This window comes from Mustelus asterias, chromosome 3 (genome assembly GCF_964213995.1).
Source record: "Mustelus asterias chromosome 3, sMusAst1.hap1.1, whole genome shotgun sequence".
In the NCBI taxonomy this organism is placed as follows: Eukaryota; Metazoa; Chordata; class Chondrichthyes; order Carcharhiniformes; family Triakidae; genus Mustelus; species Mustelus asterias.
In genome coordinates this window covers 155,141,732-155,169,584 of record NC_135803.1, presented here as the reverse complement: position 1 = coordinate 155,169,584, position 27,853 = coordinate 155,141,732, and the positions used below count along the sequence as shown (strand labels likewise).

Genomic DNA, 27,853 nt, shown 5'->3' with positions numbered 1-27,853 from the left:
AAAAGCAATTTACTTCCTTTTCTTTCTCTGTCACCGCTCTGCCTCATCATCAAGACATTGTGAAGCAGCTTGAAGGATGAGTTGGCACCATTCTTAAAAATTGGTAGCAAGTTCCTCCCTGTCATTAATGCCAATGCTGTTGCACTTCAAGTTTCAGAGTCTCTTTGAAGCATTTTCATTGTCCTCTGGCATGTTAGTCATTGAGAGTTTAGAAAACAAAACCTCGTGGTGGAAGATGGTTTTCTGACACACTGTTTAGACTACCAATATAGACTTTGAACAAGTTCTGCCTGAATACTTGGGGAGCTGGCTCCAAGAAGAACACTAGTGTTTGTTCGATAGTCTTCTCCGTGAAAGGTGAGGATGTGATGATGGCATTGCTGGTCGAATCTCTCCAGCACACCCATGTGTTGCTAATACACAGGATAGGTCTCACTGCTGTACAGGGAAGTGAGTACAAGAGCAACTATATAAAACCTTGGCTCGGTCACATTTGAAGTATTGCGTGCAGTTCTGGTCATCACACTACCAGAAGGACATAGAAACTTTGGAGAGGATGCAAAGAAGGTTCACCAGGATGTGGCCTGGTCTCGAGAGTGTGGGCTATGAGGAGAGGTTGAATAAACTAGAATTGTTTTCACTGGACAGACGGAGGCTGGGGGGAGACTTGATGGAAGTCTACAAAATGATGAGAGGCACCGACAGGGTGGATAGTCAGAGGCTTTTTCCCAGGGTGGAAGTGTCAATTACAGGGGGGCATGGTTCAAGGTGAGAGGGGGAGAGTTTAAGGGAGATGTGGGGGGAAAGTTTTCACACAGAGTGGTGGGTGCCTGGAATGCGCTGCCAGAGGTGGTGGTGGAAACAGGCACATGAGCAACATTTAAGAGGCATCTGGATGGGTACATGAATAGGGAGGGGATAGAGGGACACGGACCGAGTAAGGGCAGGAGGTTTTTTTTAGTTTAGTTAGGGCATCATGATCAGCACGTGCTTGGAGGGCCGAAGGGCCTGTTCCTGTGCTGTACTTTTCTTTGTTCTTTGTAAACCAGAGGCTCGTGTTATAGGGAAAAGCAACCCCATTGTGCGTTATAGGTCGGCTGTTGGTTTCCCATTTTGAAGGAAAAACAACTGGGTTTGCGAATTCATTCCTCAAAATACCAGCGAAATATCATGAATCTCAAATCACAAAAATGAAACTTGATGTTCAGTCACTGTGGCCCCAGTTATAATGATGCATTAAAGCTACATAAACATTTGGAAATAAATTTTAAATTAAATAAACTTCAAATAATCATATACTACCTCTCGAGCTAGTTGGTAAGACCTTCCCTTCTCTTTAAAAAAACACCAGCCTTGACTCTGAATACAACTCTTCATTCATGTGGACAGAGCAAAGCTACAGAGGCCTTTTAATGTTCTTTGAGCGGGCTGTTACCTTGAGGGATGGAATCTCCACGCTGTCGTTGACACTGACAGATCCAGAGAGGATGGTACCCGTCATCACTGTGCCTTGACCCTTGATCGAGAAACAGTGGTCCACGGCCATGAGGAAGTTTCCAGAGGGATCACGTTTTGGCATGTATGTCTGTGATATTAGGAGCTGTGACAGGGAAAAACAAAACAGGGGTCAGGAAGGTACAAGGAATAGAAACAGACTGGACAGACTTTTCTTTTTCCAAAGCAGGCATCATGTTTCAGTCCTTTTACTCCTGATTGAAGTATGATCTGAAACTTTGTGATCAGTTCACAGTGCTCATCTGTTCAGAATGTTCACTTTAATTTTACTGAATTGCAATGGAGAATGCAGAAGAATTTTTTCATCAAACTACAAAAACACCTAGCAGTAATTACAAATCCAGCCCTCTCAAACTCGGGTTTACTTCAGAACAGAGCAGTCCAAACACTCCGAGAGCCTAAACAGGGGAATGCAGGAAATAACGCATCACAGTGGCACAGAGATTAGCACTGCTGCCGCATGGCGCCAGGGACCCGGGTTCGATTCTCGGCTTGGGTCACTGACTGTGTGGAGTCTGCATCTTCTCCCCGTGTCTGCGTGGGTTTCCGCCCACAGTCCGAAAGACGTGCTGGTTAGGTGCATTGGCCGTGCTAAATTCACCCTTAGTGTACCTGAACAGGTGCCGGAGTGTGGCGATTGGGGGATTTTCACAATAACTTCATTGCAGTGTTAATGTAAGCCTACTTGTGACACTAATAAATAAGTAAATAAAATAGGAGTGGCCATTCAGTCCCTTGAGCCTGTTCCAAAACTCATGGCTGATTGATATCCTAACTCCATCCACCTGCCTTGGTTCCATGTCTTTGGCTAGTAAAAATCTAGTGGCTAGCTTTACAATTCTATATGAGCTAGCATCGACTGCTTTGTGGGAGAGTGTTCCACTTTTCTGCCAACTTATGCATGAAGAAGCAATTCCTAACTTATCTCCTGTGTGATCTGACTTTAATTTGAAGGTCATGCTCCCTGCCCTAGACTACCCCTCCAGCAGAAAACTTTCAATGTGCCGTATCAATTCCTTTCAAAATCCTAAAAACCACCATCAAATCACCACTTAACCTTTTATATGTTACAGGACACAAAGTCTAATTTATATCATCCTTCCTCATAATCTAACCCTTGGGAATCCTGGTCAATCTATGCTGCACTCCTTCCAAAGCCAATACTTTCTTTCCAGAATCAGAGAATCCCAACAGTGCAGAAGGAGGCCATTCAGCCCATCGAGCCTGCACCGACAACAATCCCATCCAGGCCCTATCCCTGTAACGTCCCGTATTTACCCTGCTAGTCCCTCTGACACTCAGGGGCAATTTAGCATGGCCAATTCTCCTAACCAGCACATCTTTGGCATGTGGGAGGAAACCGGAGCACCCAAAGGAAACCCACGCAGGCACTGGGAGAGCGTGCAAACTCCACACAGACGGTGACCCAAGGCCAGAATTGAACCCAGGTCCCTGGCGCTGTGAGGCAGCAGTGCTAACCACTGTGCCAGGGTGCCATCTGAGATGCAGTGCCCAGAATTATATACAGTACTCCTGATGTGGTGTAACTGGGTTAGTGTAGCTGCAGCAAAGCTTCCTCCCCTTCATATTCTAAGCTTCTAGTTCTAAATGTTAACATTGCATTTGTTTTTCTTTGATGATTTTTTTGTGCCTGACTGTGGTAAGCTGTGTACATGCACTGCTAAATCTCTTTGGATCTCCACTGCCACTGGGTTTTCACTGTTGAAAAAAGCACTTGATCAATGTTTGAATGAAGCAGACCCTCTGGCCCCCTTGCTCTCATCCTCCCACAGTACTGATCGCAACCTCTTCCTGTTACAGCACTGTGCTCTTCCTAAATTAATCCACTGTCTTGGTCTTAGGTACCTGCTGCAGCTTTTGGTCACTCTGTACCAAAGAAACTTCCTGTCTCAAGCTTGTCCTTCGTAGTCCTGTGCCTGCATCCTCTAAAAGTTTATTTTTATTCATTCATAGAATGTAGACATTGCTGCAAAGCCAACATTTATTGTCCATCCCCAATTCTCTTCAGAAGGCAATGGTGATGTTTCCTTGGCCATTCCGGAGGATATTTGAGGGTTAACTATGGGTGGGATTTTTCTCCCTCTCAGCAGCGAGTTTCGCGGTGGCAGGAGGTAGCACTGCTTGCTGGCAACGGGATCTTATGGTCCTGCCATTGTCAACAGTGTCTCCCATTGAACACACCCCTTTCCGTTGGGAAACCTGCAATGGGCAAGACCGTAAGATTTCTGTGTCTGGAGTCGTGTAAGAGCCAGTCTGGGGAAAGGGGGCAGATTTACTACCCCAAAGAACATTACTGAAACAGATAAGCTTTTACAACAATCCAGTAGTTCCATGGTCACCATTACTGGTACCAGTTTTTTATTCCAGTTTTGATTCCCCTGTTGCCATGGCGGAATCTCCACAGCGTTCGTCCAGTTTTACTGACCCAAATATCTTCCATGTTTCTGCTCCTGGCGCAGTGAGTTCGTTGGATCTGCTCAAAAAATTTCAGGACAACTGGTATTTGCAAACAATAGATTTCTGGACTGGAGAGTTTACAGTACACGGCATTTTAATTCTGGGTACCACATGAAAGATGCATTGACCTTGAAGGGGGTGTATTGCAGATTCACCAGAAAGATACCGGAGTTAAAAGAGTTGAATAAAGAGAGATTGCACAGACTAGGTTTGCAATCCCTCGAGGTTTGTAGATTCAGGGGTGATCAACTGAGGTGCTTAAATTAATAAAAGTTGACAAGGGCAGAAATCATAGAATAGGATCATAGAATCCCAACAGTGTAGGAGGAGGCCATTCGGCCCATCGTGCCTGCACCGACCACAATTCCACCCAAGCCCTATTCCCATAACACCTCATATGTACCCTGCTAATCGTCCTGACACCGGGGTCAATTTAGCATGGCCAATCAACCTAACCCGCACATCCTTAGACTGTGGGAGGAAACCCACTCAAACACAGAGAGAACGTGCAAACTCCGCACAGGCAACAACCCAAAGCTAGAGTTGAACCCGGGTCCCTGGTGCTGTGAGGCAGCAGTGCTAACCATGGTGGCTGGCAGAGAGTGACAGAGAGAGCAAGTCAGAAGTTCCAGTCATAGAGGTTTACAGCATGGAAACAGGCCCTTCGGCCCAACTTGTCCATGCTGCCCATTTTTTTAACCCCTAAGCCAGTCCCAATTGCCCCCGTTTGGCCCATATCCCTCTATACCCATCTTACCCATGTAACTGTCTAAATGCTTTTTAAAAGACAAAATTGTACCCATTTCTATGATTACCTCGGGCAGCTTGTTCCAGACACTCACCACCCTCTGAGTGAAAAGAATTGCCCCTCTGGACACTTTTGTATCTCTCCCCTCTCACCTTAAACCTAAGCCCTCTAGTTTTAGACTCCCCTACCTTTAGGAAAAAATGTTGACGATCTAGCTGATCTATGCCCCTCATTATTTTATAGACCTCTATAAGATCACCCCTCAGCCTCCTACACTCCAGAGAAAAAAGTCCCAGTCTATCCAGCCTCTCCTTATAACTCAAACCATCAAGCCCTGGTAGCATCCTAGTAAATCTTTTCTGCACTCTTTCTAGTTTAATAATATCCTTTCTACAATAGGGTGACCAGAACTGTACACAGTATTCCAAGTGTGGCCTTACCAATGTCTTGCACAACTTCAACAAGACGTCCCAACTCCTGTATTCAATGTTCTGACCGATGAAACCAAGCATGCTGAATGCCTTCTTCACCATTCTGTCCACCTGTGACTCCACTTTCAAGGAGCTGTGAAACTGTACCCCAAGATCTCTTTGTTCTATAACTCTCCCCAACGCCCTACCATTAACTGAGTAAGTCCTGCCCTGGTTCATTCGACCAAAATGCATCACCTCGCATTTATCTAAATTAAACTCGATCTGCCAATCGTCAGCTCACTGGCCCAATTGATCAAGATCCCGTTGCAATCCGAGATAACCTTCTTCACTGTCCATTATGCCACCAATCTTGGTGTCATCTGCAAACTTACTAACCATGCCTCCTAAATTCTCATCCAAATCATTAATATAAATGACAAATAACAGTGGACCCAGCACCAATCCCTCAGGTGCACCGCTGGTCACAGGCCACCAGTTTGAAAAACAACTCTCTACAACCCCCTCTATCTTCTGTCAGCAAGCCAATTTTGTATCCATTTGGTGCCTCACCCTGGAGCCTGAGAGATTTAATCTTATGCAACAACCTACCATGTGGTATCTTGTCAAAGGCTTTGCTAAAGTCCATGTAGACAACATCAACAGTCAGGAAAAAGTCAAACAAAAACAAAATCTCATGTTTGATGAATTATAGTTTGTGATATCAAATACATTCAAGTTGCCTCATAGATGGCAGAGGTTACTTCGATCTTTCTTTTTAGTTTTACCCAAGCAGTGATTACATTTCGTTTTGTGGAATATAATTTCATGAAGGAACTGGAAATCCATGCCATTGTGCATACAAGTTAAAGGGTAACCCTGCAGGAGAAATCTTTCTATTTTGAGCCCTAGCTTCCAGTCTAATCATAAATATTACACCATTTGTTGTTCATTGCCTTTCTCGTCCTCAAAGTTGAATCTCTTGACAAACCAAAGCAACGTTCCCACCTCTTGTACCCCAATACTAATAACCTCGGCAAGATGGGGTTCTGAATTACCCATGACAGAGCAGTAACGGTGGAGTAAGGTTGTAAATTGCCTCCAAGGGCAGCACTTACCTCAATAAGTTGTGAAACGCCCTGTGGAGTTTCAGTCTCTGGGGCATCGGGTCCTCCAGGCTTGGCAGCAACAGGAATGATGGGACACCCATGAAACCTATAAAACAAATTGTTTAGTAGAATGGCAACTAACTTACAGGAGTGGGATTTTCTTGAATTCGGTGATTGAATGCAGCAATTGCTTCTTTCATAGAATCATAGAATCCCACAGTGCAGAAGGCGGCCATTCAGCTCATCGAGTCCGCACCGACCACAATCCCACCCAGACCCTATCCCCATAACGCATGCATTTACCCTAGCTAGTCCCCCTGACACTAAGGAGCAATTTAGCACGGCCAATCCACCTAACCCGCACATCTTTGGATTGTGGGAGGAAACCGGAGCACCCGGAGGAAACCCACGCAGACACAGGAAGAATGTGCAAACTCCGCACAGACAGTGACCCAAGCTGGGAATCGAACCCGGGTCCCTGGCACCGTGAGGCCATGATGTGGAGATGCCGGCGTTGGACTGGGATAAGCACAGTAAGAAGTCTCGCAACACTAGGTTCAAGTCCAACAGGTTTATTTGGTAGCACAAGCCACAAGCTTTCGGAGCACTGCCCCTTCATCAGGTGAGTGAGAGTTGTGTTCACAAACAGGGCATATATAGATATATATCTATATATGCCCTGTTATCAATATATGCCCTGTTTCCCATTGCTTCCAGTTTTGCTCAGGCTCCTTGATGACTTACTTGGTAAAATGCTGCCTTGATGTTAAGGGCAATGATTCTCACCTCACCGCTGGCATTCAGCTCTTTTGTCCATGTCTGAGCCAAGGCTGTAATGAGGTCAGGAGCTGAGTGACCTTGGTGGAAACCAAACCGAATGTCAGTGAGCAGGTTACTGCTAAGTAAGTGCCCCTTGATCATATTGTTGATAAACCCTCCATTGATGATCAAGAGTAGACCAATGGGGTAGTAATTGGCCAGGTTGGATTTGTCCTGTTTCTTGTGTACAGGACATACCTGGGCAATTTTCCACATTGCCGGGTAGATGCCAGTGTTGTAGCTGTACTTGAACAGCTTGGCTAAATGCCTGGCAAGTACTGGAACACAAGTCTTCAGTGCTATTGCTGGAATATTGTCAGGATCCAAAGCCTATGGAATATCCAGTGCCTTCAGCCATTTCTTGATATCACGCAGTGTGGAGTAAATTGGTTGAAGATTGGCATGGGTGATGCTGTGGACCTTGGAAGGAGGTCAAGATGAATCATCCCCTCGCCACTTGTGGCTGAAGATTTTTGCAAATGCTTCAGCTTATCTTTTGTACTGATGTGCAGTGCTCCTCCACACGGAGGGTGTGGAGCCCCCTCCTCCACGGAATTGTTTAATTGCCCACCACCATATTCGGCTGGATGTGGCATGATTGCTTAGATCTGATCCATGGGTTGTGGAATCGGTTAACTCTATTACCAGCTGTATCTGCTGTTTGGCATGCAAGTAGTCCTGTGTTGTAGCCTCAGCACGTTGACATTTGTAGGAATGTCTTGTGCTTCTCCTAAAGTGTCCCCTGCATTCTTCAGTGAACGAGGGTTGGTCCCTCAGCTTGGTGGTAATGATAGAGTAGGGGAATATGACAGGCCATGAGGTTACAGATTGTGGCCAAGTACAATTCTGCTGCTGCTGATGGCCCTGAATAGATGCATCATGTTGGTTCCCTCACCACCCCAGGTTAGCAGCGATGTCGGATTGTGTCTCGGCCAGCTCAGTCTGTTGTGGTGCTACCAAACTAATCCTTGCCCCCACCCAGAATACGTTCTGCCACTCTTGATGCTTCCTCCAAATGACATACAACTTGGAGGAGTACTGAGTCATCAGCTCAGGAGGGGGCGGGGAGCTGTGGTAGATGCCAATCATCAGGAGGTTTCTCTGGCCCGTGTTTGATCTGATCTGATGCCATGTCACTTTGACGCTGACAACTCCCAAAACAACTTCCTCCTGTGATGAGTCTGCCTTTAAGAGGTGCATTTGTGTCATGTTGTGAAGGGGATGTTACAACTCTGTTTAAACGGTGCCGATTTGTCTGCAACGAGCAGCCGGCATGCTGAGCATGCAGAAGCATGATTGCTCCTAGTTAATAGGGTGTTTGTTTTAATCTGAGCTAATGGGTTTTGTTATTTTTAGGGTTTTCTCCTGGGGTTTCAGAGTAGGGTTTAATTAGTTTATTTATGTCACAGGGAGGCTTACATAATTACTGTGCAAATCCCCTCGTCCCCACACTCCGGTGCTCATTCGGGTACACTGAGGGAGAATTTAGCATGGACATTGCACCTAACCAGCACATCTTTCGAACTGTGGGAGGAAACCGGAGCACCCGGAGGAAACCCACACAGATACAGGGAGAATAATGCAGACTCTGCACAGACAGTGACCCAAGCTGGGAATGGAACACGGGTCCCTGGCACTGAGAGGCAGTGGTGCTAACTACTGTGCCACCATGCCGTCCAGGTTGATTGGGAAGAGAGATAGAATTATGTGAATGGGCAGAGCTCGGCTTGCAAAGAATCAAGGAGTCAGTTGCTGTTTGAATTTAAAAGGAGCAGCAGCTCTTACCCTCTCTCTGGAAATTGAGGTCTGGGACCAGCTAGAGAATAGGTATCTCTTGCCACAGGTCCGCAAAAGGCAAGAGGTGTTTTCTCCACTCCCCCGCCCCCCTCTCTTTCTGAAGTTCTGCTGTTCAAAGAGAACAAAGAACAGTACAGCACAGGAACAGGCTCTTCGGCCCACCAAGTCTGAGCCGACACAGATTCCTCTCTAATCTAATATTTTCTTGCCTCTACATGGTCCATATCCCTCTATTCCCTGCCTATTCATGTATCTGTCCAGATGCCTCTTGAAAGTTTTTGCAGAATCTGCTTCCACCACCCCCTCCAGCAGTGCGTTCCAGGCATTCACCACCCTGCGTGAGAAAGATTTGCCCCTTACATCTCTTTTAAACTTTCCCCTTCTTACTTTTAACCTGTGCCCCCGAGTAATTGACCCTTTGACCCTGGGAAAATGACTCTGACTATCCACTCTATCCAAGCCTGTCATAATATTACACACCTCTATCAGGTCCCCCTTCATCCTCTGACGCTCCAATGAAAACAATCCAAGTTTGTTCAACCTTTCTTCATAGTCCATACCCTCCAAACCAGGAAACATCCTGGTAAATCTCTTCTGCACTCTTTCCAATGCATCAACATCCTTCCGGCCGTGTGGCGACCAGAATTGTACACAATACTCCAAACGCAGCCTAACCAAAGTCTTATACAGCTGCAACATGATTTTCCATGATGTTCATTTCTCTGGAGGCTGCTGTCTAAGAGTCAGAAGACAAGCGTCTCTCTGTGTCTCTGTCCAGAGGTCTTAAAAGGCTGGAGGACGAGCAACCTGCGTAAGCCTGCATTTTGCTAACTGATTCTGAAGAGCAATTTATGTCTATGAGGAACATTGTTTAAATTGGAATTAATAGAGATAGCTAGCAGTTAAGAATTATACCTTGTCACGTTTAAGTATTTCAATTGGTAAAAGTTATGCTAAATTTTTTTTTAAACAGTTAAACTGCATTGTTAAATTGTGCATTGTGGAGTTTGCACATTCTCCTCGTGTCTGCGTGGGTTTCCTCCGGGTGCTCCGGTTTCCTCCCACAGTCCAAAGATGTGCGGGTTAGGTTGATTGGCCAGGTTAAAAATTGTCCCTTAGAGTTCTGGGATGCGTAGGTTAGAGGGATTAGCGGGTAAAATATGTGGGGGGTGGGATTGTGGTCGGTGCAGACTCGATGGGCCGAATGGCCTCCTTCTGCACTGTAGTGTTTCTATGTTTCTAAATAAAGTTTGTTTTAATAAAAGTTTCCTGGCGGGTTAATAGAATCACACCTGGCGTGAAACACCTTATGCTCACACTAATGCCAAAATCAAAAATAGTTGGGCTCTAGGCTAAATTCATAACATACCTTGGAGTTTCTGATCTGCTCCCGAACACTCCTGATTGTATGCCACTTTACAGGATCTGTCCTACTCATGGAACAGGACATTCCCAGGGATGGTGATGTCAGGGATATTATCTGTAATGATTGTGCAAATATGTCAGGCTATTGCTTGACTAATCTATGGATCAGCCCTCCCAATTTTTGCACAAGCTCCCAGCTGTTAACAAGGATCAGTATAGGCGTTGGAGTGTGGTGACAGGAGATTTTCTCAGTAACTTCATTGCAGTGTTCATGTAAGCCTACTTGTGACACTAATAAATAAATTCTTAAACTAAAAAAGGAACTTTGAAATGTTGACAGGGCTGTTGTCATTTGGTTGATGCCAGTTGATCTGTCCAGTTTCAATCCGTATAGGCTTTTTAATACAACTGAGTGGCTTTTTGATTTGTCACATGTATTAGTATACAGTGAAAAGTATTCTTTTTTGCGCACTATACAGACAAAGCATACCGTTCATAGAGAAGGAAAGGAGAGAGGGCAAAACGTAGTGTCACAGTCATAGCTAGGGTGTAGAGAAAGATCAACTTAGTGCAAGGTTGGTTCATTCAAAAGTCTGATAGCAGCAGGGAAGAAGCTGTTCTTCAGTCGGTTGGTACGTGTCCTCAGACTTTTGTATCTTTTTCCCAGATGGAAGAAGGTGGAAGAGAGAATGTCCGGGGTGCGTGGGGCCCTTAATTATGCTGGCTGCTTTGCCAAGGCAGCAGGAAGTTTAGACAGAGTCAATGGATGGGAGGCTGGTTTGCGTGATGGATTGGGCTACATTCATGACCTTTTGTAGTTCCTTGCAGTCTTGGGCAGAGCAGGAGCCATACCAAGCATAGAATGCTTTCTATGGTGCATCTGTCATTTCAGATTGCAGCTAAGAGATACCCACATTGCTATGGATCTGGAGTCACATGTAGGCCAGGCCAAGTTCCTCATTGGATTTTTAGTTGAAGATTTTAACTGATTGTTTTTGACAATTCGCCATGGTAAAGTTCAAACCCACGTTACCATGGACCTTTGGCTCACTCATCCAATAACAATACCATTATGGCACCACCTCCCGCAATAACAGGGAGAATGGGAAGAAAAACCAAGGGTAGGTTAAAAGCAAACACAATGGAAGCAGGAGATACTGGACCATATTTAATATTCTGTATGTGGAAACTGCTGAACAAACGAGAGATACACAGCCAGGACGAGTGGAGAGAATAAGCCGAGGAGCGAGTTTTGAGTATCCCTATGCAAGACGGTGAAATGAATCAGGGGAGTGAATTTGCCTCACTCTGTACATTGCCCAGAGATCCAATAAATACTTCCCGTTTAACAACAACACCAGACACAATCTTCTTGTCATTAGCTGCAGTTGTAAACAGCCGATTTTCTCATTTCAGTTTTACGTGGGACTGAGGAGTTGTGGCTGGACTGGCAGCTCCATCATTTTCATGTGGAAGTTTCAACTTGCGAACACTTGGAAGCAAATTCATTGAGAAGTTTTTTTTGGAAAGAATCATCCACAACAAGACTGCAACACGTTTCAAGGCGTGTTATTGTTTAAGAGACTTGATTTTACATGACATACTGTGGGGAACCTTTTTCAGGGTCAGTACTGGTAATTGTATCTCAGTAAGAAGTCTCACAACACCAGGTTAAAGTCCAACATGTTTATTTGGTAGCAAAAGCCACTAGCTTTCGGAGCGCTGCTCCTTCGTCAGGTAAGTGGGAGTTCTGTTCACAAACAGGGCATATAAAGACACAAACTCAAAAGACACAAAATAATGGTTGGAATGCAAGTCTTTACAGATAATCAAGTCTTAAAGGTACAGGCAACGTGAGTGGAGAGAGCATTAAGCACAGGTTAAAGAGATGTGTATTGTCTCCAGCCAGGAGTTAGTGAGATTTTGCAAGTCCAGGCAAATCGTGGGTGTTACAGATAGTGTGACATGAACCCAAGATCCCGGTTGAGGCCGTCCTCATGTGTGTGGAACTTGGCTATCAGTCTCTGCTCAGCGATTCTGCGTTGTCGTGTGTTATGAAGGCCACCTTGGAGAACGCTTACCCGAAGATCAGAGGCTGAATTCCCGTGACCGCTGAAGTGTTCCCCAACAGGAAGAGAACACTCTTGCCTGGTGATTGTCGAGCGGTGGTCATTCATCCGTTGTCGTAGCGTCTGTATCTCAGCCAGTCACTGGATGTAGTTGGGTCTTTCACGTTCAAATAATTACACCGTAGTGAACCGTACCACAGGTTTTTCTGGTAGGTTTCAGCTTTGTGAGAATCATTTACAATACACAGGGTCACAACGCTCAGCCTTCAGTTGTCTTTGTACGAGATTACCGTATCACTAAACCCCGCAATGATTGGGGAATAACAATCATTAATTGCTTCAGTGAAAGAATTGGACATTAATCAACGTCACAGTAATCTTTTAATTCTTTAATTTCCATCTATCATACACCAATAACGGAAGTTATAAACTCGTTTTGATTGGGAAACCTGAGGGGTGGAGGTGGGCAAGCAAGGCCCATAGTCTCCAACACTGCCAAGAAGTAAAGGATAGAGGAGGCAAAACTTGGTTCTACATACATTCTTGATAGACTAATTCTTGCTGCAAATGCATTAGGAGCATGCAGTCTCCAGGGAGTTCACTGAAGGAGAAATGCAACCCAAAATGAGCATCGCAACATACAAGATGTAGGTCAGAAACATCACTGCAGTCCAAGTGATCAGGCATAGTATGTTGGAAATCTAACCCGATGCCTCCTATGTCTCTCGTGAAGTTGTTCAGTGGGTGACTGTCTTACTCCTTCCTGAAGATGTTCAAAAATTCAGTGCATCGCTCACCAGGTACTGTACAAACTCAAAACTGTTTGTAATCCTCCTTCTGCTAGTATGGGCCTCTACTCATTCATAGAATCTATGACTCGTAAATATACTGACATTTGTCTCAATTAATTTTTTGATTACCACAATGAGATCACCCCCTGTAACTTCTCCTCTCCATGTAAACTTCTTAGGTTGTCCTCCTAATCCAAGCTTAATACCTATCACTTCAGTGACCCTTTATTGAACCCTTTCCTTTGCCTGGACACCTTTATCGTGAGAACACCACCACTGGAAATTCCCCTCCAAGTCACCATCCTGACTTGGAAATATATTGCCGTTTCTTCACTGTCGCTGGGTCAAAACCCTGGAACCTCCCTCCCCAACAGCACCGTGGGTGTACCTACAACACAGACTGCAGCGGTTCAAGATGGCAGCTCACAACCACCTTCTCAAGGGCAATTAGAGATGTACAATAAATGCTGGCCAGCCAGCAACACCCACATTGCATAAATGAATAAATAAAACTTCAGTAATATTGGTCTGCCTTAGCTACTTTCTCAGGTTCAATGGGCTCAGTTGGTCCAGTAAACAGAGCACCATACAGTCATGGGAGTTGACTCTCACTGTCCTGTGTCTGCTTATGCAACGGCATAAACAAGGAACATAATCATTTCTCTTGAGATCCAAAGTGAATATTCATGTCTTTTGTACTGGGTAGGGGAATCGAGATTCACAAGAATTAAGATGTTTAATTTCACAATGAATGAACATAAAGAGCAACAGTTATGCTCAGATTCATTTAGGTCACGCAACTTACCTTCACATAATAGACTCTCAACTCTACCCTGTAGCTGCGGATCATCTAATTTGACTGAAATAAGATCATTTCTGTATTCCAAACTTCTCATTGTTATTATTTATTAGTGTCGAAAGTAGGCTCGCAATGAAGTTACTGTGAAAATCCCCTAGTCACCACACTCTACGCCTGTTCGGGTACACTGAGGGAGAATGTAGCACGGCCAATGCACCCAACTAGCATGTCATTCAGACTGTGGGAAGAAACCGGAGCACCCGGAGGAAACCCACGCAGACACGGAGAGAATGTGCAGACTCCGCACAGTGACCCAAGCCGGGAATCGAACCTGGGTTCCTGGCGCTGTGAGACAGCAGTGCTAATCACTGTGCCTCTCCTTTTTTAAAAAAAATGGCTCCAGTGATTAGCGAGTGATAGGATGGCATCACCTTTGCTATCTGATTACCTTGCTACAGCAGTTTATGGAAGATCTGACTGCCTTTGTGAATCCATCTGGGTTTTGTTTCTGACTATTCACAGCCAGAAGAGGCTGAAAGACATGCGAGGAGCATGAGGTGATTGTCAACTGCTGGGACAGACTAACAAATGATAATTCTTTTGAAAACAGCAATCAATGCCATCTCATCATGCGGGGACGGCATGGTGGCACAGTGCACAGTGCTGCCTCACAGCGCCAGGGACCCGGGTTCAATTTGTGGCTTGGGTCACTGTCTGTGCAGAGTTTGCATGTTCTCCCCGTGTGTGTGGGTTTCCTCCGGTTTCCTCCCACATTCTGAAAGACGTGCTGGTTAGGTGCATTGACCCAAACAGGCACTGGAGTGTGGCAACTAGGGAAATTTCACAGTAACTTCATTGCAGTGCTAATGTAAGCCTTACTTGTGACTAATAAATAAATAAATCACTGGAACCATTTTTCTAAAAAAGTGCAGTACTATTTGGGGCAGCACAATGGCTGTCTGTGTGGAGTTTGCACATTCTCTTGTGTGTGGGTTTCCTCCGGGTGCTCCGGCTTCCTCCCACATCCAAAGATGTGCTGGTTAGGCTGATTGGCCATGCTAAATTGCCCCTTAGTGTCAGGGGGACTATCGTGGTAAATACGTGGGGTTACGGGGATCGGGCCTGGGTGGGATTGTTGTCAGTGCAGGCTCGATGGGCCGAATGGCCTCCTCCTACCCTGTAGGGATTCTATGATTCAATTCTATTCGTGCAAATTCACATACATTTATAAAGTAGTAACTCGTTTCACGGCACGGTAGCACAGTGGTTGGCACTGCTGCTTCACAGCTCCAGGGACCTGGGTTCGATTCCCGGCTTGGGTCACTGTCTGTGTGGAGTTTGCACATTCTCCTCGTGTCTGTGTAGGTTTCCTCCGGGTGCTCCGGTTTCCTCCCACACTCCAAAGATGTGCGGGTTAGGTTGATTGGCCATGCTAAAATTGCCCCTTAGTGTCCTGAGATGTGTAGGTTAGAGGGATTAGCGGGTAAAATATGTAGGGATATGGGGGGAGGGCCTGGGTGGGATTGTGGTCGGTGCAGACTCAATGGGCCAAATGGCCTCTTTCTGCACTGTAGCGTTTCTATGTTTCTGTTTCTATTTTCTTTGTAGAAATTGAGGCAGAGTTTTCCAAAAATTGTGACACTATCTTTCTTACCGTTTCAATGACCAGTACTGCACATCGCAGCATCCCTGCAAATTCAGAAATACTTTGAGATCGGAGATCAAAAACATGAAGGAGTGTTGGACCAGCAATACACTGAAGCACTGGAATGCAGGTCGGAACGCTACCGACCAGTTCCCAGTCTCATTCACACTACTGCGGGGAAGGCACTGTGATGCTCTGTCTATGGGGAAGGACAATTTGGGAGTGACCTTGCTTGCTTTATAGCAGCCTGTTCAGAGAGACGAGTGCTCCATCTCGTCAGCTACTGTGGTGTGTGGCACAAGGGAACTGGGCTGATTAAAGAAAAAGGAATTGACAATGAAAAATAAATGGCACATTTTATTTTGACAGACAGAAAGATCCAAGCACTTTTCCTAAAATTAATTACATATTTCTTTCCACGTGTATGACCTGGAAATTAGACTTTATAAATGCTTAACAAGTTGGTGTGAAATTCCTTTCACCACTATTCTAGTGGAAGATGTCAAAGGGACCAAAGCCCCTCATGTTCTGCACTCGTATGACTTAACTTCAAGTTTTGGAATTTTTAAACAAAGGCAATGCTGGAAGTGTGTTCCCTGTATCACGTCGAACATTTCAACATGGTAGTTAAATGATTTTGTGTTCAGTAAATTTGGATTTAGAACGGCAGCCAACAGATGTAATAATATTTTTTAAAACTTTTCTAAATTAAGGATTGATTGGTGACTATTATATTCATGCTCTCTAGCTTTGATAGTTGCCAATTGCGATTAAATGCATTCCTGGAGGTTTCATCACATGACGTGCCCCCACGCTCCAGCCATTAGCCGGCCAACACATCCATTCTTGTGACCTGCTGCCATCTTACACCAACTCGAAAGCAAAAAGACTTATTACCCAATTGGATGATGCTCAAACAGCCTTTTTCATCCTTTTCAATATTTTTACATCTGGTAAAGAGAAATGTTGAATAAAATGACCCCAACAAACCCAGTCTTTTTTAATGCCCTGATGACTTTCTTCAGGGTTGCACACAGCAATGTTCTAGAGATGGATCATTAATTCCTGGAGACTCCAGGCCAATCCTGGAGGGTTGGCAAACCTCAGTCTTGGTCTCCCTACCACAAGTGGCAACACTTCCTCTACGTTTACCCTAACAAATCCCTGCATTGACTTAAAGAACCCTGCTAGGTCAAGAGAAAAAAGTCCCAATCCATGTCCAAATCAAAGTACTTAAAGAGGTCACAGAGCAGTAAAGATGTGATACAAAATGTGCCAAGTTCTTCCCCCAAAGTGTACTGCTGCAGAACAGGATGCCCAATGTACATTTGCTTTGCTTTTTTGTCCCCCCAATTTCCACACCAGACATCCTCAGGCCTCTCTAAGATAGATTGTCAGCTCAGTAGTGTTTTATGTTGAATTGAAGACTGCACAAGCTCACTTCATCTGCACTGGTATCTGAGAGGCAAGTAGCCAGTGACTAACCAATGAGCCACAAATTCCAGTGAAAAAAATAGGCTTGCATTTATATAGTGCCTTTCTCAAGCACAGGACATCCTGACACATTCACAGACAATTAAGTACTTTTAAAGTGTAGAACTGTTGTAACTGGCGCATGTAGGTCATGTTTGAGCCATCAAAATTAATATGGAGAAAAGGACTGCCCTGGCTCTATAGAATTTAGATAGCTTGTTCACAGAAACAAACAGGCTCATTTAGAAAGCCTGTTAAGTCTAACCAGTCACTGCAAAAGATAAAAAGAATCATAGAATCCCCATAGTGCAGAAGGAGACCATTCAGCCCATCAAGCCAGGTGCATTGACCTGAACAGGCGCCGGAGTGTGGCGACTAGAGGAATTTCACAGTAACTTCATTGCAGTGTTAACGTAAGCCTACTTGTGACTAATAAACAAACTTTAACTTTAAGCCTGCACTGACCACAATCCCAACCAGGCCCTACGCCCGTAAACCCATGTATTTACCCTAGCTAATCCCCCTGACACTAAGGGGCAATTTGGCATGGCCAATCCACCTAACTTGCACATCTCTGAACTGTGGGAGGAAACCGGAGCAATGGAGGAAACCCACACTGACACAGGGAGAACATGCAAACTCCACACAGACAGTGACCCAAGCCGCAAATCAAAGCCACGTCCCTGGGGTTGAGAGGCAGCAGTGCGAACCACTATGCCATCACGCAGGACAGGGTTAAATACTTTGGTTAGGTCAATTGTTTGTAAAAAGGACCATTTTTACACTTCAACTGGATAAATTGTTTGGAGAAAGAGCCACTTTATATTTAAAAGAGGCACGCTGATCATTAATGTATGTTTTATTTAAACCAATTGCAAACCATTAGCCGGTCAAACCATGTAAAATCTTCACAATTGAACAAATTTACTAAAATATTAAACGGAGCTGATTATTTTCCCCTCGTTTAAAAACGACAACTAATTGTTGTGTTACATAAAAGACAAGAGAGTTGTTTTCCCTCCCCCCCAAAAAACTGCTCAGTAAAGGGGACATTTGCTGCTTAAATGGATTAACTTGCAATTTAAACAAGATGTATTCTGCAAATAACATTATACCCCTTATTGCTAAATACATTTCCATTCCAAACCTATTCAAATGTAACAGGCTATTTGGAGTTCAACTCTTGCCCACAGGCAGGGTATACTAAAATGTAAATTAATAAATTAGATAACTACATCTGCACAGGCAAAGAAAAACTCAGCTGAACCCTAAAGGGGCAATTATAACAACAAATTTTGAACTCTGCACATTTGGTCACGCAAATTCAGTAGGACCGTGGCAATATCTCGGGAACAATACAACAATTCATCTTTTATATTCTTACAGAAAATATTTTCTGAACATCTTTAAATCTCCGCGTGTACCTTCAGCAGCCTTCAAGCCCTGGAGGTGTTTAATTTTAATTTGTTTCAGACCGGGAACGCAAAAATAAAAAGGGCTTTATTTTCCAGAATCTGGACTTAACAGAGAAGGCAGTCTCATTTACCCAGAGACATATTAATAAACACCACTCGAATAGTTTTGTGGGTGCTGTTTCAAACAAACACTCCACGATTTGAAAGAATGCCTCAACTTTGCGACAAGTAGTTGCTTTTCAAACAGAGAAGCTCAAGGTGAAAAACCAAGGCCCGTGATACAACCAGGATGAGAGCAAGAGAGCAGATGAGATAAATCCAGTGGCAGATGTTTGCGTTATTAAGCCCAGTGACTCGAAGAGAAAGGAAGGACTGAAGGAAAAGAGGGGACACACAGTTTTGCAATCTTAAGAATAAATTAGAGTAAGTGATGGTACAACACAATTAAATGCAGCTAGCGAGCGGCTTAATGTTTTAAGTTTATTTATTGTCACAAGTAGGCTTACATTAACACTGCAATGAAATTACTGTGAAAATCCCCTAGTCGCCACACTCTGGCGCCTGTTCGGGTACACTGAGGGAGAATTTAGCATGGCCAATGCACCTAACCAGCACGTCATTCAGACTGTGGGAGGAAACCAGAGCACCCAGAGGAAAACCACGCAGACACGGGGAGAATGTACAGACTCCACACAGGCAGTGACCCAAGCCAGGAATCGAATCTGGGTCCTTGGCACTGTGAGTCAGCAGGGCTAACCACTGTACCACCATGCGACCCATAGGGGTAAATAGAATGGCATATTTGAGTGTTCAGAGGAATGCAGGACAGGTTCCCGAGTGCATGAAAATTAGTGCTATCAATAAAAAGAGAAGGTTACAGAGCTAAGGAACTGATAACAGCAAAAAGCGGAAGAAGACAGAAGGGTGAGAGAGAAGACAGGAAAGTACTGAGGTTAATTTGCCGAGAGAGATAAAAGATCAGATGTCACACAGCAAGATTATTCTGCATTCCTTCCAGGCGTGCAAAACAGCCACTCATAAAGGCATAATGTTTTTTCCCTACATTTAACTAAAGTATCAGATGGTCTTCTAATACCAAACTAATGGGACTACTTCATAGCCTCTATACAACACTAATAAACTCAAACATTGCCCTTTTCTAATCTATTGTCCCTCTTCCAGATGAAATTCTTGGCATCTGCTTGTTCCTTTTTGACTTAGCTCCAGGACTCTATACAAGGGACCTCAAATTGTTTCATGTTGGAGGCAGTGAAAGCAGCAGAACAAAAAGAGAACACGCTGCACTTACAGGGAAAAAAGTAAAGAAGCAAAGGTTAGAAAAGGAAAGAGGAACAACTACAGATGTGGGAAATGCTTGCAGCAGTCAACATCTAACATAGTGCGATAGATTAGCATTCTGAGTAGGACCCCTCAGTGTAGGGTTGGTTAGCTCAGTTGGCTGGATGGCTAGTGTGTGACACAGAATGACATCACTGGTTGTACCAGCTGCGGCAGTTCATGGAGGCACCTCCTCACCTTGCCCCATGCCTGCAGAATGATGTCCTCAATCTATATGCAACCAATTATCTTTCTAATCGACAAAGATGCGAATGGTCCTATGTAGTCTATGGTTAATTACTTAGGACCCCTCCGACGAAGTGAACAGAATTGCAACTTACGATCTGCTCAGGGGTTCGGTTACAAAAAGAATTTGGAGAAGCTGCAATTATTCTCTTCAGAACCGAGATGATGAAGGGGAGTCCTAAGACAGATGTTCAAAATTATGAGGGGTTTTGATAGAGCGAATAGGGAGAAATCATTTCCTCTGGCAAGTGGCAGGGAAACCAAAAGCCACTGAAATTTCTTCACACAGAGGGCTGTTAAGATCTGGATTGCATTACCTGAAAGTGTGGTGGTATCAGATTCCACAGCAGCAATTAGCAATGTACTTAGACAGGACTGACTGCAGGGTGATGGGAGGAAAAAACTGAGAATGAGGTAGTTCTTTCAAAGAGCTGGTCCAGGTACAAGAAACCAAACGCCTCCTTCCCTGCTGTGTGATCCCCTCCTAAGATTTTCATAAGATTAGAATAGTTGCAAGGGTGACATAAATGTATCTTTTTTTAATTATTCATCTGCTTCCCCTTTTAAAAATGATTATTAATTCAGTTTTCAGGTGGTGCACGGTACAAAAAAAACTTCTAATCTTTCTCTCCCAAACATTGTGCGCGCAGAAATTAGGCTCAGAGACAAAGGGTCTGAAAATCTTATTGAAAATGCCAATTTTTCTCCATAATTAACAGCCCATTAGCGGAAAGATGATAACTTTGGATTGTGTATCAAAAAAAAAAATGGGATTTCATTAGCAGCTCATTAATTATGGAAAAACCAGCCATTCCCTTATGTTTCCTGGCAGAGAAATTTTGGGTTGTGTTCAAAAATGATATCAGGCTTCATAGTGAGCAGTGAAAGCGAATGAAATAACTGAAATCGGCCAGCAAAATTTGGGAATTACAAATGTTAGTGCCACATACATAATGGGCTAGAATACTAGAACAGTTCAACACTGCACTCTGATTAGTTAAAGGCTATTTTTATAGTTTAAAACAGGATGTCCAAACTTTTGTCTTCGCAAGCCACAAAGCCGTACACCATGAAAGTTTGGGAACTGTATGTGACCTCCTCATTACTACGCAGATAACTCAGAAGACAGAAACTGGCAGATCTTGTAATAAGATTTATCCCCCAATGAGGCAACTACAATAAGAACGCACTTTCGAGGAAGTTAGGAAGTAAGTGAGCCAGAGAGGAATAAAAAGGACATGTTAATCAGGTGAGATGGAGTACGGTGAGCATAAACCAAGAATCAAACCCTACAGTGCAGAAGGAGGCCATTCAGCCCATTGAGTCTGCACCGACAGCAATGCCACCCAGGCCCTATCCCCATAATCCCACATATTTACCCTGCCAATCCCTCTAACCTATGCATCCCGGGACTCTAAGGGTCAATTTAGCATGACCAATGCAACTAACCCACACATCTTTGGACTGGGGGAGGAAACTGGAGCACCTGGAGGAAACCCACGCAAACACAGAGAGAACGTGCAAATCCCACACAGACAGTGATCCAAGCGGGGAATCAAACCCAGGTCTCTGGAGCTGTGAGGCAGCAGTGCTAACCACTGTGCCGCCCCCAAACTGATGGGCTTAATGGCCTCTATCTGTGCAGCAAATGCAATGCAAGAAAAATCCTTTTGAAACCTCTGAGACCACGCAGGAGAAACAAGCAAATATGTAATCTAAGCAGAGAGATGGGTTTACAGGATTTACACGTGACACCCTGTTTCAAGAAGTTAAAATAGTCTACGATGTTTGTATCATAGCTTAATGGGTAATGATTTGATTCATTGTCACATTTATTGGGATACAGTGAAAAGTATTGTTTCTTGCGCTATACAGACAAAGCATACCGTTCATAGAGTACATAGGGGAAAAGGAAAGGAGAGGGTGCAGAATATATGCTGCAGTTACAGATAGGGTGAAGAGAAACATCAGCTTAATATATGACAGGACCATTCAAAAGTCTGATGACAGCAAGAAAGAAGCTGTTCTTGAGTCTGTTGTACATGATCTCAGACTTCTGTATCTTTTTCCCGACAGAAGAAGGTGGAAGAGAGCATGTCCGAGTCCTTAATTATGCTGGCTGCTTTCCCGAGGCAGCGGGAAGTGTAGACAGAGTCAATGGATGTGAGGCTGGTTTGCCTGATGGACTGGGCTACGTTCACAATCGTTTGTAGCTTCTTGGAGTCTTGGTCAGAGCAGGAGCCATACCAAGCTGCGATACATCTGAATAGGATGCCTTCTATGGTGCATCTGTAAAAATTGGTGAGAGTCGTAGTGGACGTGCCGAATTTCCTTAGCCTTCTGAGAAAGTAGTGGTGTTGGTGGGGCTTTCTTAACTACAGCATCAGCATGGAGGGACCAGGACAGGTTGTTGGTGATCTGGACACCTAAAAACTTGAAGCTCTCAACCATTTCCACTTCATCACTGTTGATGTAGACAGGGGCATGTCCTCCACTACGCTTCCTGAAGTCGATGACTAGCTCCTAATGACCTAGCCTGGTGAAGTTATAAATCAGATAGCATAGGTTCAATCCCAATGAATAAGCTAATCTTAGTTCTTGCAGGAGCTCTTGTGGTAACAGAATTGGCCTCAGTATGTCTGGGCAGCCACTTATCTCTATCCTTCTAAAGAGATTAGTTAGGTCAAGATTTAAGTACGGAACTTCTGCCAGTCCCCTGAAGTGCCACTTAAGACAATTTTGAATCATTCTCAAGATGGATGCATCACTGCCAAAGTCAACAGCTGCTGCCCATTTCTAGCCATTCTGAAAAGTTAGCATGGTAGTGGCTTGCTAGATTTCAGATGTCCGATAGAGTCAACCATATTGGCATGGACCTGGAGTCACATATAGCCCAGAGTGGGTAACAATGGTAAGCTTTCTTTACTAAAGGGCATTAATGAACCAGTTATGGTTTTGCAACAAACCAGTTTTGTGGTCACTTTAAATGACGCATGCTTTCATTTCCAAATAAATAAATTAAATTCAAATTTTCAAAACGACCATGATGGGATTTGAATTCACATTCTCTGCATGATTAGCCCACCAACATAACCATTACACTACCACATCCTGGAAGCTGCTGCTACCAATGGAACTACACTACAGCAAGAGTTAATACCTTCAGCAGTGTGCATCATCTAGAAGCACAGGCAGCAACTCATCAAGGCTTCTTCAACAGAACCTCCAAAATCTATGACCTCTACCCCCTAGAAGGACAAGGACAGCAGATACATGGGAACATCACTACCTACAATTCTCTTCCGCCCATCCCTGCCCCAAGTCTCACAAAATTCTGACTTAGAATATAGAATATAGAACATAGAACATTACAGCGCAGTACAGGCCCTTCGGCCCTCGATGTTGCGCCAACCTGTGAAACCAATCGAAAGCCCATCTAACTTACACTAGTCTAATATCATCCATATGTTTATCCAATGACCATTTAAATGCCCTTAATGTTGGCCAGTCCACTACTGTTGCAGGCAGGGTATTCCACGCCCTTACTACTCTCTGAGTAAAGAACCTACCTCTGACATCTGCCCTATATCTATCACCCCTCAATTTAAAGCTATGTCCCCTCTTGTAAATATATCGCCTTGTAAATATATATATATATCCCCATATATATATATATATATATATATATATATGGGGATATATATATATATTTACAAGGCGGACATATATATATATATATATATATATATATATATATATATATATATATATATATATATATATCGACTTGTAAATATATCGCCACTCCTTCAGTCACTGGGTCAAAATCCTGGAATTCCCTCCCCAGCAGCACCACAAGTGTGTATTCAATCACACTGATGCAGTGGTTCAGGAAAGCAATTCACCGCCACCATCTCTGGGTACAAGTCCAGGGTACTTTACTGAACATCTTATATCCAGATCCGTTAAGATAGGGATAGGGTGGCACGGTGGCACATTGGTTAGCACTGCTGTCTCACAGCGCCAGGGACCCAGATTGAGTCACTGTCTGTGCGGGGTCTGCATGTTCTCCCCGTGTCTGCATGGGTTTCCTCCGGGTGCTCCGGTTTCCTCCCACAGTCCGAAGAGATGCAGGTTAGGTGCATTGGCGTGTTAAATTCTCCCTCAGTGTATCCGAACAGGTGTCAGAGTGTGGCGACGAGGGGATTTTCACAGAGACTTCATTGCTATGTTAATGTAAGCCTACTGGTGACACTAATAAATAAACTTAAATAAAAGAAGAGGAGAAAAGAGTAGCAGTATTGATTGAGAATATTACAGTGCTGCAGAGAGATAGTTTCTCAGAGGAGGTAAGGACAGAATCTATTTGATTAGAGTTAAGAAACAATAGAGGCATCATCACACTACTCTGTATTATATCAGTCGCCAACTAGGACAAGATAAACAAATCTGCACAGAAATTATAGAGAAAAAAGTTAGAGTAGTTATATGGAAACTTTAATTATCATAGTATAATCAGTGATAAAGGGCAGAGAGGGGATGAGTTTCTTGAGTGTGTTCAAGAGAATTGTCTAGAACAATATGTTTCTGGCTTAATAAAGAAATAGGTATGCTGAATCTGGTCTGGGAATGTAGTGTGTCACGTGAATCAAGTGACAAGAGGGGACATTTAGGAGACAGCGATCACAGTATCATTGTGCTCAGGTTAGTTACGGAAAAAGACTAGGAGCAATTCAGGGCAGAGATAATTAATTGGGGCATGGGCACTTTGAACAGAGAGAGAACAGATGAGTCCCAGGTCAACTGGAATCAAACACTAGCCTGTTTTTGAAAGAGATGGTTTGGGTACAGTAGACATATATTCTGTGGGGGAGGAAGATAGGTCAAACGAGGTGAGAGCTTCCTGGATGATGAAAGAGTTTGAGGGTAAAATGAAGCAGCAAAAGAATGCATATGGCAGATGTCAGGTTGACAATACAAGTGAGAAACAGGTTGAATATGGAAAATTCAGATAGGAAGTGAAAAACGAATAAGAGAAGCAACGAGAGTGTATGGGAAGAAATCGGCAGCTAATAAATGGATTTCAAAAGTCTTCTTTAGGCAGATAAATAGTAAAAGAGTAGCAAAGGAGGGGTGGAGTCGATAGAAAATTGATAAAAAAGAGGAGACATTAGGAAGTTTGGCTGTATTTAAAATTGATAAGTCACCAGGACCAGGAGGGCACTGTGGGAAATACGGATAATAGCAAATTGGATTATCTAAATGGAAAGAAATTACAACATGCTGCTGTGCAGAGGGACCTGGGGATCCTTGTGCATGAGACGCAAAAACCCTTCTGCAGGTGCAACAGGTGATCAAGAAGGCAAATGGGATGTTGGCCTATATCGCAAGGGGGATAGAATATAAAAGCAGAGATGTCTTGCTGCATCTGTACAGGGCATTGGTGAGGCCGCAGCTGGAATACTATGTGCAGTATTGGTCCCCTTATTTGCGGAAGGATATATTGGCCTTGGAGGGAGTGCAGAGAAGGTTCATCAGGTTGATACCAGAGATGAGGGGTGTTGATTATGAGGAGAGACTGAGCAGATTGGGTTTGTACTCGTTGGAATTTAGAAGGCTGAGGGGGGATCTTATAGAGACCTATAAGGGGCTGGATAGGGTAGAGGTGGAGAGATTCTTTCCACTTAGAAAGGGAACTAGAAGGCACAGCCTCAAAATAAAGGGGGGTCAGTTTAGGACAGAGTTGAGGAGGAACTTCTTCTCTCAGAGGGTGGTGAATCTCTGGAATTCTCTGCCCACTGAAGTGGTGGAGGCTACCTCATTGAATATGTTTAAATCACGGATAGATAGATTCCTGATCGATAAGGGAATTAGGGGTTATGGGGATCAGGCGGGTAAGTGGAACTGATCCACTTCAGATCAGCCATGATCTTATTGAATGGCGGGGCAGGCTCGAGGGGCTAGATGGCCTACTCCTGCTCCTATTTCTTATGTTCTTATGGATGGGAATAATCACAAACTGGCAATAATCTCCCAAATTCCTGAGATACAGGTGTGGTCCCAGAGGACTGGAGAATGCGGATGTTGAGTATTGCTCAGGAACACTAGGGGAAGGGCAATTTTTTTTAAGCTTATTTATTAGCAACACAATTACCACATTCCGGCAACTATTTGGGTACACTGAGGGAGAATTTAACATGGCCAATGCACCTAACCTGCACGTCTTTCGGACTGTGGGAGGAAACCCTCGCAGACACGGAAAGAACATGCAGTGTACTGGGGGTGGGGTAATTACACAATGGTATGGAATACAATGAATTAATATTCATAAATGCCTTCGCAAATCATAGTCCAAATAAGCAATAAAGGGTTTGCACACTTGAGGGGTCGAATGGATACCACAAGGATGATCTGGAAGATTGTCACATTTGGGAGAGTCAAGAAAATGAAGGACATAATCTTAAAATTAGAAAAACAGAATTTGAGGTATTGTCAATTCATAGGAACAGGAATCAAAATAGAAAGAAGAGAAATGGAGTTAATGTATTGAGTCCAATATGACTCTTCTTCGGAACAGAAGTTGGCCATTCGTCATCTCAAACTTGTCTGCCATTCAATTAGATCATGATTGATCTTTACCTTAACTCGATCAACCCAGCCGTTAGACCCAGCACAAGTGTCCCCAGGTGTATATGAGGTGGGATTACCTTGTATTCTCCAGTGTCTTCTGCATTTTCTTCTTCATTTTGTCTATCGCCGCCTGCTTCTTCGCCTCTGGTAGGAGGTCGACTTTGTTCAGGATTACCACCATCCGGGGACATGTAATTTCGCCAATAACCAGACATTCCGCAGACTGTGTCTGCATGCCCTTTGTCACATCAACTACCAGCATCATCAGATCAATGATCTGGGAACCTGCAGGATAATGCAACATTTCATTTTGGGATTGGTGGATGCAATTAATTATTGGCAAGTAAAAGAAAATATGTTGCTGATTAATATTTGTACTTTCCACTCAAAAACATATGCATTAATTTGTAAGTTCACAAGCGCAACATAACCTTCCAGATCCCAACAATAAATCATATTTTGTATCTTTTTATATAATGATCCACTTTTAAGGTGTGAATCTATTTCATCAGGATACGCCTCTTGAAATAGAGATTATGTTAACCTAATTCACCAGATGGGAAACCCACAGGAACAGCTGAATTTCAATGGAGAGGAAACTTGAACTGGGTGTAAAACTAGAGTTCCACCCAATCCTGTTAGTTCCCCAACAGGCTGGATTAGTTCAAACTGTCCCCAGCAGGGTATATGAAGGAAGGTAAAATGATTTCCGCAATCTGCAATCAATAAGATAGACTTGCATTTCGATATCACCTTTCACATTCACAGGACTTCCCGAAGCTCTTTACAGCAAGCACTTTTGAAGTACAGTCATTGTTGTAATGTAGGAAACTCAGCAGCTAAGTTGTCCAAAGCAAGATCCCATAAACAGCCAAGTGATAATGACCAGATGATCTGGGTACATGAATAGGGAGGGAATAGAGGGATATGGACCAACTAAGTGCAGAAGGTTTTTTTTAAAGTTTAGTTGGGACTTCATGATCGGCACAGGCTTGGAGGGTCGATGGGCCTGTTCCTTTGCTGTACTTTTCTTTGTTTTTGTGATGTTGGTTGAGGGATAAATCTTGGCCAGGACACCTTGGAGGACTCACCTGCTCTCCCTCAAAAAACATTGCCAGGAGATCTCTCATGTCCACCTGAACGTTCAGTAAGCTGATCCATTGACCAACTCAATGTTGTCCACAAGGCTCAATTCAGTCTGTGTAG

The 27,853-nt window shown here is 43.9% G+C and overlaps 1 protein-coding gene across 1 annotated transcript in view; it reads right to left on the bottom strand.

Annotated features, from left to right (window-relative positions):
• The window catches only part of eefsec (eukaryotic elongation factor, selenocysteine-tRNA-specific), a 362,154-nt gene that overhangs the window by 245,193 nt on the left and 89,108 nt on the right, over positions 1-27,853 (bottom strand). Inside the window, exons 2-4 of the mRNA XM_078209988.1 lie at positions 26,725-26,932; positions 6,270-6,366; positions 1,436-1,600 (exon numbers count right to left, since the gene is read on the bottom strand). Of these exons, the coding sequence (XP_078066114.1) occupies positions 1,436-1,600; positions 6,270-6,366; positions 26,725-26,932 (470 nt within the window). The remainder of the gene's footprint in view (positions 1-1,435; positions 1,601-6,269; positions 6,367-26,724; positions 26,933-27,853) is intronic.